The sequence below is a fragment of the Podarcis filfolensis genome (genome assembly GCF_964270895.1).
Source record: "Podarcis filfolensis genome assembly, chromosome: Z".
NCBI classification, from domain to species: Eukaryota; Metazoa; Chordata; class Lepidosauria; order Squamata; family Lacertidae; genus Podarcis; species Podarcis filfolensis.
In genome coordinates this window covers 9,355,758-9,371,806 of record NC_139617.1, presented here as the reverse complement: position 1 = coordinate 9,371,806, position 16,049 = coordinate 9,355,758, and the positions used below count along the sequence as shown (strand labels likewise).

The window sequence follows — 16,049 nt, the reverse complement described above, 5'->3', positions numbered from 1 at the left end:
ATTAATCCGTTTTGCATTACTTTCTACGGGAAAGCGCACCTTGGTTTTGGAACGGACACTGTGACAGCTTTTACTAGTAGGCTCCTGCAAGATAACTTCTGGAATAGATCAGTCCATACAGCATGAGACTACAAATCTCTTGTTGGGGTGTGTGTGTGTGTGTGTGTGTGCGGAACTTCAGTTACTTAGGCATTTTTATTGAGTACTACTGATACCAACCACGCGCTTCGATCCCGGGACAAAGGTTCGGAACGCGGCGGCGGCGGCGGCGGCGCGCCTGCGCGCACGTGGGCCTCCCTGGCCGGCCGCGGAGGAGGAGGAGGAGTGTGGAGGGGCGTGTCTGTCTCTCCCCCCCCCCGCTCCCGTCCACCGTGCCCCGCCCCTCCCCTCGAATCCCCGCCCTCCAGAAATGGGCGGGGAATGGGCTCAGGTAAAGAGCGCGGCAGTCCGGCCAGTCGCTCGCCTGAGGCAAACGGCGGCGGGAGCGTTGTTGTTCCCCCCGCGTCGTCTCTTTCTCCGTGGTGCGGCGGGTCTCCTCTGAGGCGATGTGGCGGCATTCCTCGTGGGCCTTCTTCGCGCTGCTCCTGGCCGGCGGCGGCGGCGGCGGCCCCGGCAGCCTCCGCCACGGGGCTTCTGCCCAGTCGGTGTGGACGGCGTGGCTGAACGTGTCGTGGAGGATGCCCGGCAGCAACGAGAGCTACTGGAACGTGGGCGAGAGCGGCATCTACGGGCAGGACTCCCCCCTGCGCCGGGCGGCGGGGCTGGTGGTGGCCCCCGAAGGGCCCGGGGCGGCCAACGCCTGCAGCCCGCTCACCAACTTCAGCAGCCCGCCGCCGCCCACCCCGTGGGTCGCCCTCATCCAGCGCGGAGGCGGCTGCACCTTCGCCGAGAAGATTGCCGTGGCCGCCGCCAGGGAGGCCTCCGCCGCCGTCATCTACAACTACGCTGGGGGGTCCGGGAACGACGTCCACCCCATGACCCACCCGGGTGAGGAAAAGGGGGGGGGCGGAGGGAGGGAGGGAGCCGGACAGTTTCCGGGATGCGACCCTCGCTTGGGCATCGGGTCCCTCTGAGTCGAGGTTGAAAACCTGGCTTTTTTTTTTTAAATGCATTGTATTGTATTGCACAGAGTTGCGGGAGAGGGAACCCCGAGGGTCATCTAGTCCAGCCCGCAAGAATAAGCCCGCTGCCCCCATAAGGGGGTGGAAAATGCCACCTTGGCGTTTGTCAGCACCGCGCTCTAACCAACAGAGCTACCCTGGGAGATATAGATATGATTGCGTGTTTGTGTGTAGATATGCAGCTTGTTTAACGCGTTTATATAACACCTTTATATTCCGAGGGAGGGTCGGGGGAGGTGGGTGGGGGGCTTCCTGGGGGTGGGTGGCAGAGGGAGGGAGGGAGCCGGACAGTTTCCAGGCCGCGCCCCTCGCTTGGGCATCGGGTCCCTCTGAGTCGAGATTGAAAACCTGGCTTTTTAAAAAATAAAAATGCATTGTATCGTATAGCACAGAACTGGTGGAGTTTGGGGAGAGGGATCCCCCGAGGGTCATCTAGTCCAGCCCGCAAGAATAAGCCCGCTGCCCCCATAAGGGGATGGAAAATGCCACCTTGGCATTCGTCAGCACCGTGCTCTAACCAACAGAGCTACCCTGTGGGGGGCTCCCTGGGGGTGGAGGGAGGGAGCCTGACAGTTTCCGGGACGCACCCCTCGCTTGGGCATCGGGTCCCTCTGGGTCGAGATTGAAAACCTGGCTTTTTTTTATATAAAAAAAAATGCATTGTATTGCATAGCACAGAATTGGTGGGGTTTGGGGAGAGGGATCCCCCGAGGGTCATCTAGTCCAGCCCGCAAGAATAAGCCCGCTGCCCCCATAAGGGGATGGAAAATGCCACCTTGGCGTTTGTCAGCACCGCGCTCTAACCAACAGAGCTACCCTGGGAGATATAGATATGATTGTGTGTTTGTGTGTAGATATGCAGCTTGTTTAATGCATTTATATAACACCTTTATATTTCGGGGGAGGTGGGGGGGGAACATGGCTCTCCTCCTCCCCGTTTCATCCTTAATGACAACCCTGGGAGGTAGGCTAAGAGATGGGAACTGGCCCAGAGTGAGCTTCAGAGGGTGTCAGAAGGGACACCGAGGGTCATCTAGCCCAACCCCTTGCAGTGCAGGAATCTTTCATATGAAGTATGCTCTGCTTGACTCAGAAGATATGATCCATCTTCTTTTTCTGTGTTTGAACACCCAAGTAGAAAGAAGCATTTCCTAGCTTCTCTTCTTTTTGCTTAAGTATTCTACAGCCTCTTTGTGGCATTGGCAGTTTTCAGTTGCCATAATCAGATAAGAAAATTGCTCATTTTTGCGCTTGGTGTACAAGCACTTGTCTGATGTGTGGTTGCTTTGTAAAGTATGTCTTATCTGGGCCTTGCATATATCTGTGGGTCCTTAATGTATTGCTTCCATCTTAGGATACATACGATTGCAGCCTCGATACCTTTCTGCTGTCGTATATGAAATTTATATCTTGCTTTTTAGCTGAGATTAGCTCTCAGGGCTGCTTTTAGTTAAAATCTGTTGGAAGGTGTGATATGAGGGAAAAGACGGAGAAGGGGGTATTGTATTCTTGTGGGCCATGGCAGTTGGTGACATCATAGTCCAAGTCTCTAGAGAAAGGTGCAGCAAGAGGGTTAAAGGGACCACTGATGTTGAAGATGGCAACCCACAGAAGTATTTCTCCAATTCGGCTTCAGAGACTTTTGTCCTTGGCTATTGAAAATTGAGGGCAGACGTACACCACACACTTGATCACATGACTTTCCCCAAAGAATCCAGGGAACTGTAGCTTCCCCCTAATACATTCCTAGCACCCGTAAAAAGCTGCAGTTCCCAGGACTCTTTGAGCAAAGTCGTGGGTTTTAAGTGTGCAATGGGTGTGCTATCTTAAGAAGTGTATAGTTTCTAGGCTTTCTCCTCCAGAGGCAGAAGTTGCTGTAAAACAGCACCAGGAGTTGCTTGACTATTAAAGATGCTAGTCCACAGGATCAGACTGTCTACTGCAAAGGCTTCTCTTGACCATGGCTGTTGCTATATTACTGTTGTGAATCACTCCACTTAACTCCTTCCTCCCCCTGGTGTGGGAAGCACCACCAGGTTCTCACTGCAATCACATGCATACACAGAAGTGTCCCAGTAAGTTGAGTGGAGCACACCACCTTGCATCTAGGGTTAGACTCCAGTCATAAATACACTTTGCAAGTAACTAACTAAATGTTGGAAGATTCAGGGCAGACAAAAGGAAATCCTTTTAATCCTGAAACTCACTCCCTCAAAAAGTAGTGATGGCTTCCAACTTGAATGGCTTTAAAAGAGGTTGGCCATTGTGAGAATAGTGTGGTGGACTTGGTGGACTAGTGGCCTGATCTAGCAGGCTCTTCTTATGTTCTTTGGTACTTCTAGTAGGCAGAAGATCCTAAGAACAATTTGGGCAGCTCCTGAGGTTATAATCCCTGGAAAAAACCTAGAGCACACGCTATCTTCAAAAGCATTAATGCTGTTCCTCCATTGTCCACACTACTTCACTTCAGCTAGCACAAAATTATCTTCTGCATAGCATATAGATCCAAAATGCAGGTATCTTAACTGGAGATACTCTCCCAAGTTTTGGTTCCTACTGAACTCAACTCACCATCCTGAATAAAGCAATTGTCTTGCCACTATATACAAGTTGAAGGTACTCCAAAGCAGTTGCAAAAGGGCAGCAAACAATTCCTTGCTTTATTGCTTGCAGTGAGTAAAAGCCATCTAAGAAGCTTCTGTATCATTTATTTGTTTAGGCAATTTATATACTGCATCATATGTTGGTGAAATCTGCAAACAGTTTGTGACATTCTAAAAATATATTAACAAATACGAAAAAGATAGTAGAAATTTAAATCGTCATTTTGGAGCTGCACAGATAAAAATTGGATAAGATATCCTCTGAAACCAGGCATGTGTAAAGTCCATTTTGGGGGCCTAATCTGGCCTGCCTGTTGGTTTAATCCGGCCCCTGTGGCAGTTTATTTCCTGGAGTTAAATCCTAAAAAAAAAAAAAAACCCTCAACAACTTCAGTCCTAAAAAAATCTCAACAACTTTGGGGTAAAATAATAAAAAAAAAGCTCAACATCTTCAATTCTAAAAAAAGGTTAACAAGTTTGGTTGGCCCTTTGGTTCTTTGGTTGGCCCTCGGGGCCCTTCACTTCATCAAATCTGGCCCTCTTTGAAAAAAGTTTGGACACCACTGTACATTCTGATGATTGTACTGGCCACTAATGATTCTGTTTTAGTATCTTAACTGCTTGCCAGATGAAGAAAATTTAAAGCCTGAAAGGTGCTCTGCACATGTTCAAGAGCATTCAGTCCAAGATGAGAGTTCTTGTAAGTAAAATAGGTTCACATTGGCTGTGATTGAAATTCTACACAATGTGCATCTGCCTAAAGCATAAGAGCTCTTCCAGAAAATATGTAGAAACCCTTGTTGCTCATGTGTCATATGCAATATTAATGTAGTAGTAAATCATTCTTCTAACCCATGTTTGCATGTGAAGCGTGTGGTTTGAGAGATAGTAGTAACTTGGGCATGACCCTGGTATCACCTGCACCACGTCTACAAGGCAGCTCAACCTTTAGTACTCTGTTTTAATCAAGTTGCAATGGCTTATCTCATTTGTATGTTAACATTACAAATATGGATTACAATAATTTGCATTTATGCAGTGCATTTTAATTATATGCAGTGCTCTTCATAGATTTTCACTGACAAGCTCTGGAAGGATTTCATCACTTGTTTGAACAAGGAAAATAATTCTAATTTTCTAGTTCTTTGGATTGCCTTGTATATTGGTAGGAATGATTAGGAATCACAGAAGTATGAACATTCTGACCATCCTTCCTTCTGAGTTTGCTATGCTAGTGTGCTAATGCCATGCTGTTGCCTCACGTTTTTCTGTGAATGAGTTAGTTGTCTTAGTTACATGCTTACTGTGCTGCTATTTGTTGCAGTGACGGGGATATGCATAAAAGCAATATACAAACAATTTCCACTTAAGAATTCCAGGGACACCAATAGTCTTGCGTAGTAATGTTTTCCTTTGAGAAAAGAAAGCAACACACTTGGCCTCACTTCCCTCTGTAGCATGTCCCTCACGGCTATGAAACAATACTGAAAAGATGCCTATTATCTTCTGGGAGTTATTAAACATGCACTGATTTATTTATTTATTTAGTGTTTCCATGTTATCATTGTGGAGGGGCATTAAAACATATGTGCCATGGGATTATTGTACTCTAGTTAACATGAACCTCGAATGTGGGTGGAGCTTACAAATGTGGGTAATTGATGTGGCTTTTAGTGGACTAAAAAAATCAAATGTCAAATCCATTTATTGTGAGGACCATGCCTGTGCACAAACATCAACACTACTAAAAAAATATATTTTGTGTTTGCTGCTGCATGCCTTTGACGTCTCTGCATCCCCCCCCCCCGCCCCCGCTGCCGCCTGCTCCTTGCGAACTGAATAAACCAGATCCCCTAATGTAGTACAAGTGCTTCAGCTAATGAATAGCTAGTCGGAAAATCAGTTTCCCTTGACATCATTTAGAGGGCCTACATAGTACAAGAAATTGATTGGCTGTACAGATGCTAAATAAATTGATTGGCTTTGGCCGAGACAAAAAGTCAGCGTAGAGCAGAACGGTTAAATTGCCTTGAAAGGAGAACGTAATTGATTGTATTGTGTGTTAATGTTACGGTACTTACACTGCTTTCATCTATCCTAGGCTCTGATCCATGTGTATGTGCAGGCCCCAACCCTATCCACTTGTGGGAGTAAGCTCCACTGAATACAACAGGGGCACTTCTGAATAAAACATACATAGAATTGATCTATAAAGCCACTGAGATTTCAGATTGAGTTATGGAGGTTTATGGGGTTCATTTGAAGCATTTCTCCCTGAAAAGATCAGTAGTGGCAGGCAGCGTTCCTTGAAAGGGCCACTCCAGGGCAAAGCCAAATGCTTTTTTCTTATCTTATCAAACGTACTTTGACATGCAATTAAACCAAGATAAGCATCAAATATCAATCCACTGTATCTCAGAGTTGATGAGGAGGAGTGGGGACTATGGCAGAGAACTCTCCTGCGTCTCCTGAATTGAAGGGACCATAGCAAGCCTTCTCCTAATGCTAAAGTGATTGCGCATGCACAGAAAAATACTGTTTCTGAAGCATGCAGGACTTGGGCTATTTAGAATGACTATGAGTGTGGTACCATCATAACAATTCTGAGGAAACATTTGCATCCTCTCCTATAAAACGATGCTACACAGTTGAAATGGAATCTTGAACTTTGGGAAAGGCCAGTGAATAGTCAATGAACTAAGGGGGGATAGCCAGAAGGGAAGAATTGAGGCTAATGATGGAGGCATGGAAAAGTGAAGCAGCAGGGAATCTCTGAAGACACTGCATCATTCTTAAGGTGAGGAATGGCTGTATGCTATTTTGGGGAGGAGGGGCAAAGGAGTTCTAAGAAACCTGGTCAAGGGGCAAGTGAGTAAAGGAATGGGGCAAAGGAAGCGGGAGCCTGAAAAGCAGTGTTGAGAGATTGTTTGTAGTTATTGAGCTGAAGAAAAGGAGGACCAGAGCAGGGTCCCACAGACCCTGCCAGATCATAGCATTGTAGAGTTGGAGGGGCAGATGACGGTCACCCATGCAATGCAGGAATCTTAACATGGGACTTGAACCCATGACGCTGAAATTGAGAGTCTTGTACTCTACCGAATGAACTATCTCAGACTTAAATCCCTCCTCCCTATAAATTTCAGAGAACTTTGGGACAGGTGAGGGGCTGCATGCTGGTATGGAAGAAGCAGTAGGAGAGTCGCCTTACTCCCTTTATGCAAAATTAGCAACACCTAGCCCCCTTCCCCAATTGTGCAAATGAATTGTTGCTGGTGGTGGCAAAAGCAAGGAAAGGTTACCCAGAGAGCCAAACCAACATTTGTGGACTCCAGACTGGAGCTTTGCATGTTTAGCTCCTGCTAAGAGACCTTGGAAGTCCACTGAGCCCAGGAGGCATAAATAGGCTATGAGTGTCAGAGGTAGATGGGGAAATCTGAAAGGTAGGTAAATGTGATCACATGTTTACCGAGTGTTAGCATGTCCAGAACTGAACATTTTTTTTAAGACAGCCATGCATACTACATTTGCTGAAGGAGGTAGCAGATGCATATGTATGTTTGAGGGTTTGTTTGGCCCTCTTTAGTTGGAGAGCTGAAGCATGGTGAGTAGGAAATAACACTTGTGTTTTGAAAAAAAAACTTCCAAATCGTATTGGTGTGGCTGTTCTGATTGACTGGGTGTTTCAGAGGGACAGGCTTTTAAAAGAACAGCATTGGGGTGCTAGCAGTTGGCTACTTGCTATACAGTCATACCTCGGGTTGAATGCACTTCGGGTTGAGTGCGTTCGAGTTGCGCTCCACGGCAACCCGGAAGTAACGGAGCTCGTTACTTCTGGGTTTCACCGCATGCGCAGACGCTCAAAATGACGTTACGCTCATGTGCAGAAGCGTCAAAACGTGACACGCGGACACGGGTTACGTTTGCTTCTAGATGCGAACAGGGCTCCGGAACGGATCCCGTTCGCATCTAGAGGTACCACTGTAAATTAAATACTGGAGTTCTATAATTTTAATTTCCCTATGGAGAGAAGTTTCCCTATGACGTTATGCGCAGAAGCGGCGAAAAGCGACGCGTGCATGGGCAGACGTGCCGTCACTAGTTACGTTTGCTTCTGGATGCGAACGGGGCTCCGGAATGGATCCCGTTCGTATCCAGAGGTACCACTGTATTATAAACCAAATTACCATATTTTTCACTCTATAGGACGCACTTTCCCCCCTCCAAAAATGAAGGGGAAATGTGTGTGAGTCCTATAAGCCCAAGCCAGAACAGGGAGACAGAGCGCTGCGGAATGCTCCGTCTCGCTCTTCTAGCTTGGGGTTAGCTGTGCAAAGCCTCTGCAGGGCAGCGGGGTGCCTTCACCCCGCTGCCCTTCTGAGGCTAGAAAGCCTGCCCCCGAAGCCAGAACAGCAAGACGGAGCGCTCTGTCTCGCTGTTCTAGCTTGGGGATGGCTTCGCAAAGCCTCCTCAGAGCAGCGGGGTGCCTTCACCCTGCTGCCCTCCGGAGGCTACAAAGGCTGTCCCAGAAGCCTCAAGCCTTTGGAGCGCAGTGGGAACTCGCACTGCACTCCAAAGGCTTTGGGTCAGCGAAAGGAACCCGAAGCCTTTGGAGCGCAACGTGAGGTCCCGCTGTGCTCCAAAGGCTTCAGGGATCTTTGAGGCTGGAGGTGGGGGAAAGCAGCGCTTCCCCCCACCGCCAGCCCCAAAAGCTGGGGGGCTGCGGGAAGGCGGCGCGCCGCCTTTGCGCTGCTCCCCAACCTCTTTGAGGCTTTTCCCCAAGGAGGGAGAAGGGACTGACTGGCCATGTCAGTCCCTTCTCCCTCCTGGTCGAAAAGCCCGCAAGAGCTGTGCGCTCCTTAAAGGGTGCGCGGCTCCTGTGGGCTTTTGCGGGAGATGGGGGAATTCCCCCAACTCCCGCAAAAGCCGCGCTCTCTTTAAAGGGTGTGCGGCTTCTGCTGGCTTTTCTACGAGGTGGGGGAATTCCCCCACCTCGTAGAAAAGCCCGCAGGAACCGCACACCCTTTAAAGAGCGTGCCGCTCTTGGGGGCTTTTCCCCGAGGGGGGACAAGGGACTGACTGACCATGTCAGTCCCTTCTCCCTCCTCATAGAAAAGCTCGCAGGAGCCGTGCGCTCCTTAAAGGGTGCGTGGCTCCTGTGGGCTTCTGCGGGAGATGGGGGAATTCCCCCACCTCCTGCAAAAGCAGGGAGAAGGTCTGGGAGAAGCGCAGCCAGTCCGCTGCTCCCAGAGCTGGGGGGGAAATCATATTTTTTCCCTTGATTTTCCCCTCTGAAAACTAGGTGCGCCCTATGGTCAGGTGTGCCCTATGGAGCGAAAAATACAGTAGGTTCCAGATGGAGAGGTAGCATGCAGACTCCTTGTTAATGGTGTTGCATACTGCTGCCCGGGAGGTGTTGCATACTGCTACTCCTCCCACGTCAGGAGAGGAGTTGCTTGTGCTGCAAAACTCAGCAGGTAACTTCTAGTGCCTCTCAAATTATAAACCACATTGAGCAAACAAAATCAACCATAAGACGAAAATGAAATTAAGGAGAAATGTGTTTCATTTGCCTAGGTCACAATGCAAACCTCTGAATTCTGCAGACTTTTCAGCAAGCTTATGTGCCAATGTTGCTGGTGCCTGGTGGGCAACTGTGTTTTCATTGCATGTCAGATGTCTAATGACTGTGGGAAAATTACACAGGTTCCTATTTGCATTGGGGGTGGAGGAAGAGGCTAGCACTGGCTGAGCCAGCTGTTGGTGGCTCAAAGATCAGGAGGCTAGTGTATGGATAGCCTAAAGGCATTCTCATGTGGGGGCGGAACTTGTTTCTCAGCTAATGTACATAGTCTTGCTGTGTCAACAGAAACTTGACGATCGGGTCCCCCTTTAAGGTGGCAGCTACACTATAAACCTCTTTTGAGTCTGGGATTTGTGTTAAGCAGGTTGTTGTCAAAGCACAAGGCAGAGTTTATAGAGTTTATAAAATCCTATGCGACTCTCAAGAGCAACTGTTTGCAGCACTTGCTACTGGGCTAAATGGTGAAAAACTGGATGTTCTTAGAAGGTAGGGTAGAAACCAAAGCAACTGCTTTCCTTTAGGAATACAAAAATTCATTTTTGTCCAAGTTCCATTAACTTTCATTTTTCAGGGCCAGGGAAGGAAACTAACTAGCTTCTTGTTGCTTTGGGGAGCAATGGGTGAATTTGTCAAGGTAAGATGCGGAAGAGGGAACACGGCATTTCCTTAGTAGCCTGGTAGGATAGGCTTTTCTCTTCCCCTACCCTGATGGGCCATGTATGATGGGTAGAGCTGCTCACTTGTCAGTCACCTGGCATTATAATGACACCGGACTACCTTTCTGCATCACTTTGAACTGGACTTCTGAGGATCAAGCTCCCCTCAAAGTGATATATTGCCCTATGATTTGCAAACACTATTGATCAGCTGCAAACACTGTTTTAAACAAGCCCTGCAGTTACCTTCCCTACATCTGATGTTGTACATGATGTCTGATTTAGATCAGGTGGGTGTGGCCTGATCAAAATGGTCTCATGGGGCAAATGGGGAGGACTGGTTGGCCTAATTAGGTTCCCCACCCCTCACTTAAACAGTTGGATAATACAGTGGTACCTCACTTTACAGAGACTTCAGGTTAGACTCTGCTAACCCAGAAATAGTACCTCAGGTTAAGAACTTTGCTTCAGGATGAGAACAGAAACCGCACGGCAGCTGCAGCGGGAGGCCCCATTAGCTAAAGTGGTACGTCAGGTTAAGAACAGTTTCAGGTTAAGAACGGACCTCCAGAATGAATTAAGGTCTTAACCCGAGGTACCACTGTATTTATTATGGTTTTGATATCAGGAGGTGTTGACATTTGAAGCAACAATCTATTCACAGAATAGACTATCAGTCCACTGTTAGAAAATCACCATCTTCTGAATTGAAGGACAGTAGTCCTTCACCTTACACAGCAGTTCTGTTCTAAGGCAGTGTTCAAAATTAGTCAGGTGGCTTTTTTGCACCTGGCTTTGGACCACTTTGGACCAGGTGAAAATGCCTGAGCGCCAGGATGGTGCCTCACACCTCCATCATCGGGAGGTGCATGCCTGGTGATCATTGGATATGGACTGTTTTCACACACTAGTACCCCATTCTGTAGAATTCTATCAGTTATAGTTTATCTGCACAATTAGAATGAATTTCTGGAACCAAAATGCTTTTTCTGTGCAGCAGGAACAGTCACTTTTAAGACAAGGAGGTCGGAAAAAGCCAGTGTATATGTGGACTGTCACTGGATCAAGTAACTTTTCTTTAAGTTCTCAAAGTTCTTAACCTAGCTCAGGGTTGTCATATGAACTAGTCAGATGTTTAACTGATAATCAATCATAGTCAATTCATCATTTGATAAATACGACTTTAGAGCCAAAAACGGCAACTAGACATTCCGTTTTGGCAACTGTAACCCTTGGTTTAAGGAGCCATTTGGCGCCTGGATTATATATCTGAGTTTCTAACACTGTTCTAAGGGTTCCATATATACATGAAAATAACATATATTCAAACCCTTGGAGCCACCCCATAGCTAGGGAGTGGGTGGGGGAAGGGAGACATAGCACCCCTAAGCCTTCCAGAGCTAAAGAGCTAAACCCAGATGAACCCAGAAGAAAAAGAACTTTTAAGTTCTCTGCCTTGTTTGGGATTTGAGTTGCGCAATTTCAACCATGTATGGGTGAAATTGTGCCAGTAAATTGAGGGGTTTATAATACATAAATTTGTTTATAGTGGAGCATCAGCAGCCTGCTGAAATTTAGCATTTCCTTTTTTCCTTCTTCCAAACCTTTCTTTATATGCCAAAGAGAGCTTTGCTACAATGGGGTTTCGGAGCAAGCAGAAAAAGCATGAATCTTTCTCACTGCTTCTTCCTGCTTCAAAGCCCAGGTCAGTATCTCTAGAGTTCTGGGAGATTTCTTGTGTCATGCTCAGCAGGGACCCTCACCCCAAGCAAGTTGGTAAGTGGATATAGCTACATGCAGCACCCATTTCAGAAGGAATGTTGCTCATTTCAGGCCAAATGAAGTCATAATAATGTGAACCTTTGTCTTAGGATAGTAACTTGGCTTGCTAGCCTACTACAATAGTTAGATGATTACTACAGTTTGTTTTGAGTCGAGTGTCCGGAAGCAGCATAACTTGTCCAGCCTGATACTTAAAATCTCTAACATAAAAAAAAAAAAAATGCTATTAAATGTTGGCTGATAATGATAATACATTTTTTTTCAGGGCAAGATGCCCAGGATTTAACAAATTCAGAATAAATATTTGCTTTGTGAACTTGTAAGGGCAGAATCTTATCACCTGCTTACTGAGGGAAGATGGTACCTTTCTACGGCAGGTCTCCAAGTATATAACTATGATAATTGCCCTTCTTGTGTAATCTGTATTGACCTTCAGAAGCAAGCTGTTGTATTGGTAAGGATTAAAAACAGTCCCACAGAACAAAGTGTGTTTTTTTCTAAGGCACTTTCCCCATTAGCTATATTGCGTTCCTCAAATATGGATTATTGTACAAGACTTGAGCATTTTGATTATAATGAGCAGTAAATGATTACTCATTTTAACCCCGGAAGTGATGCCATATTGGTGTGAGAGAGAACAAATTGGTTGGTTTGCAAAAAGCTGTGTGCAAATTTCCCACATTGCTCTAAAACTTTGCTTGAGAGCAGTTTCTTTCTAGACTTGGATTGGGGAAAGAAGGGGGTGGGGGTCATGCATGCAGGCCACAGGTAGTCCACTCATATCCCGACATTGCATCTACTTTGTCTAATGAAGTATAATTGGTTTTAAAACTGTTTTTGAAGTTATATTCAAATTCAAATCTTTATTGCGGTCCAAAGACCCACAAAACAATTTCAAAACTAAATACAGTTAAAACGACCAGACAGACAGATGGAAGAAACCAAGGCAGTCATTTTGTTTTATCTAGGGCATAATGATCTTTGTTTCTTATAACCTCAGAAAGAAACTTTGCCACGGCCAGTGTAATACCATTTGACCTGTCTTCCAAAAGATATTTAATATGGGAGGCTTCGGATTTTCCGGGCAAATTTGCCAGTAAGAGTTTGATCAGTTGATCCCTTGCTTGCTCATATTGCCCACAATGCAGTAGGATATGCTTCAAGTTGTATTTTGAAATTGTTGTAACCCATCCTGGGATCTTAGGGTGAAGGGCGGTAATAAATTAAGATGAGGAGAAGGGGGATAATAGTGGTGGCACAGTTGAAATGGGTATAACCAAAATTACTTTGAGCTACAAAATTATGAGGTGAACATCCCCCCCCCATCATGTCTAATTGCTCTCTGTTCTTGTCTTCTCTTCAAAGGAAGCCTGTCTACCTTTAAGAGTTGAGTATTTCCGGAAACTTGTAGCTTGGTTTTTAGCAATTAATTAAATAAATGGTTGTGAGGACTCATTGTAGTGGTGAGGCAGGAAAGATTTTTCCAGAGACCCTGGAAAGCTGCTACGAAAGTGGACACTATGGGCATGAAGTCTAACCTGGAATAAGTCTGCTTCCTATGTTCCTTCCATACTGAAATACAGCACAGAATATGCATTTTCAGTGTACCAGAAAATTCTCCTTGTGAGTTCAGGATAAACCAAATTCACTATCAAAGGATGCTCTGAAAGCCCAGTTGACTTTCAAGTGTTTTAACTTTCCTTTGCATCCAAAGCAGATGGCTGACTACAGCTGGAGACTGGGATAAATGGATTTTTAGCTTGCCCATATGTGATAATTCTGGGACGCGGGTGGCGCTGTGGGTAAAACCTCAGTGCCTAGGACCTGCCGATCGTATGGTCAGCGGTTCGAATCCCCGCGGCGGGGTGAGCTCCCATCATTCGGTCCCAGCTCCTGCCCACCTAGCAGTTCGAAAGCACAATTAAGTGCAAGTAGATAAATAGGTACCGCTTTCTAGCGGGAAGGTAAACGGCGTTTCCGTGTGCTGCTCTGGTGCCGGCTCGCCAGAGCAGCTTTGTCACGCTGGCCACGTGACCCGGAAGTGTCTCCGGACAGCGCTGGCCCCCGGCCTCTTAAGTGAGATGGGTGCACAACCCTAGAGTCGGACACGACTGGCCTGTACGGGCAGGGGTACCTTTACCTTTACTATGTGATAATTCTAATGTTCAACTTTGTTACAGAACTTATGAGTGTCCAGACTAACAGTTTAGATATTCCTCTGTGATAATCTGATTTCAATACTAGAGCTAAGAAACCAGGATTTTAATTTGAGTGGTGCTATTATCCTGACAGCAGACATCTATGCTATGTAACTATTCCTGTTAACTTTTTATGTATACTGGGGCTCACCAAGATTAGGCTAAAAATCCAAATAAATCAATACAATTATGTTCTGTATTTGACATTAAATTATTTATAGATATATTTCTAAACCACTGTTCACCCCAAGCAAGGGCCCCATTAAAACAAGATTTATTTCTGATAAACTTCCGGGATTGGCCCTTTACTCTAATTCACTTAATTTTGAATTAGGAGGCAAACGTTTACCTTTAAAATCAGAAAACCAAAATAGTTGTTTCAGCTTAGCAACGATGTGGTAAACATCAGTTACTTGATTAAAATTGCTATTGCTCAGCAGAGCTCTAGAAATTAATTTTCTTTCTGGCAGGCACTGGGTTGTTGTTTTTTAAAAGCAGCTGCCTTGTACTCTAGAATTAAAATCTAGGGTTCCATAATGGGGCAGCAGCAGTGGCCAGCAGGAAATGTAGAAGATCCAAGCTAGATAATTCACGTATGCAATTTAGCTACGGTAACTGAAATCACCTTGCTATTCACAATAACAGGGTAAGACCTTGTAACATAAGACCTTGTAGCATATGGGCCTCTGGAAGGAAGATTCACTGAAATTAAAATGAAAGGTTTTGGTTGAAGCAGCAAGGTTATCTCTCCTCCATCATCTCCGTTTGGCATTAGGGAACTAAGCCAGGATTAAAAAACAACACGTTAGATAGAATTTTACTAACTAAACAACATATAACGTTACTGTAAAAGGTTAGGAAGGCATATTAAGTTTGCTAAGGCTTCCGGTGCTGCTTATTTTAATATAAAAGGCTGGCACTCAGATAGGTTTCAAGGAATAAGACACATACTTCTCTTGCGCTTCTTTCGCGCTGGAGCCGATGCATCCTGCTCATCTTCATCCGACCTATAAAAACCAAGAGTAGAGTTGCCATTGGGGGATTATAGGGCTGCTTGGCCATTTTGCCAGTAATCACCATTTTGTCACTTAGGTCTTATGATCAGGGCCAAAGCAGACATGACACCACCTCCTTTTTCTTAACTTCGAAGCAGCCGTGATAGCATGTTTGTGCTACTACATTGATAGGGCAACTGGCATTAGGCGTAAAAGGTAAAGGTACCGCTGACCGTTAGGTCTAGTCGCGGACGACTCTGGGGTTGCGGCGCTCATCTCGCTCTATAGGCTGAGGGAGCCGGCATTTGTCCGCAGACAGCTTCTGGGTCATGTGGCCAGCATGACTAAGCTGCTTCTGGCAAACTGGAGCAGCGCACGGAAACACCGTTTGTTTACTTAATGGTTAAATGAACCATTTTTATAATTTGGTTTTGTCCAGATATCTGTTGAACAACTTCACACTGCTGCTGGGGGTTTGCATGTCTGAATGCTCCTTGGTTTAAAAAACACCCCAAAAACCTTCAATTAGAAAGCTAACATTTTGGAGCAGGCTCATTTGCATGACATTGGGCTTTATATGTGCAATAGTGTGCCATCTGCCATCTGAAGTAGCAAAGCCTAAAGTTTACCTCTGCAGTATTCAGCAGAGACTGGCTACTCTACGTTTTTCAAATATGTACAGTAGCTGTAATAAAAAATGATGAGGTTTGATTCTCCTCTAACTTCTTGAGAGAATTTACCAGAGAGGTTAGGTTAGATTATTCTGTGGTATGTGATATGGGGTGGGTGATTGGTTTTGAGTGATGGGTGACAAATGTTTGCTAAGGCTATGAAAAAACTGTTCAATGGCTTAATTACTAGGAATATTTAGGTTTAATGATCAGCTGTTTAATCTAGTTTCAACAATGTCTAAGAAGAGGCACTGAGTGCTGTTAGAATAGCGACCTGTGAAGTCAGAGCTGCTGGTAGTTGTTCAATAAATATGTGATGGTGATGGGAGCCAACTATATCGTTGTGCATATGGAACAACCTTTCAGTTTTTACTTCAAGGTGGTTAAAGCTGAGGTTTTCAACCTTTTTGAGTCCACGGCCCCCTTGACCAACTACATTCTT

At 45.7% G+C, this 16,049-nt stretch overlaps 1 protein-coding gene across 1 annotated transcript in view; it reads left to right on the top strand.

Annotated features, from left to right (window-relative positions):
* The first annotated feature begins 279 nt into the window (after positions 1-279).
* RNF128 (ring finger protein 128) overlaps positions 280-16,049 on the top strand; it is a 35,398-nt gene continuing 19,628 nt past the window's right edge. Inside the window, exon 1 of the mRNA XM_083595747.1 lies at positions 280-987. Within this exon, the coding sequence (XP_083451873.1) occupies positions 546-987 (442 nt within the window). The 5' untranslated portion in view covers positions 280-545. The remainder of the gene's footprint in view (positions 988-16,049) is intronic.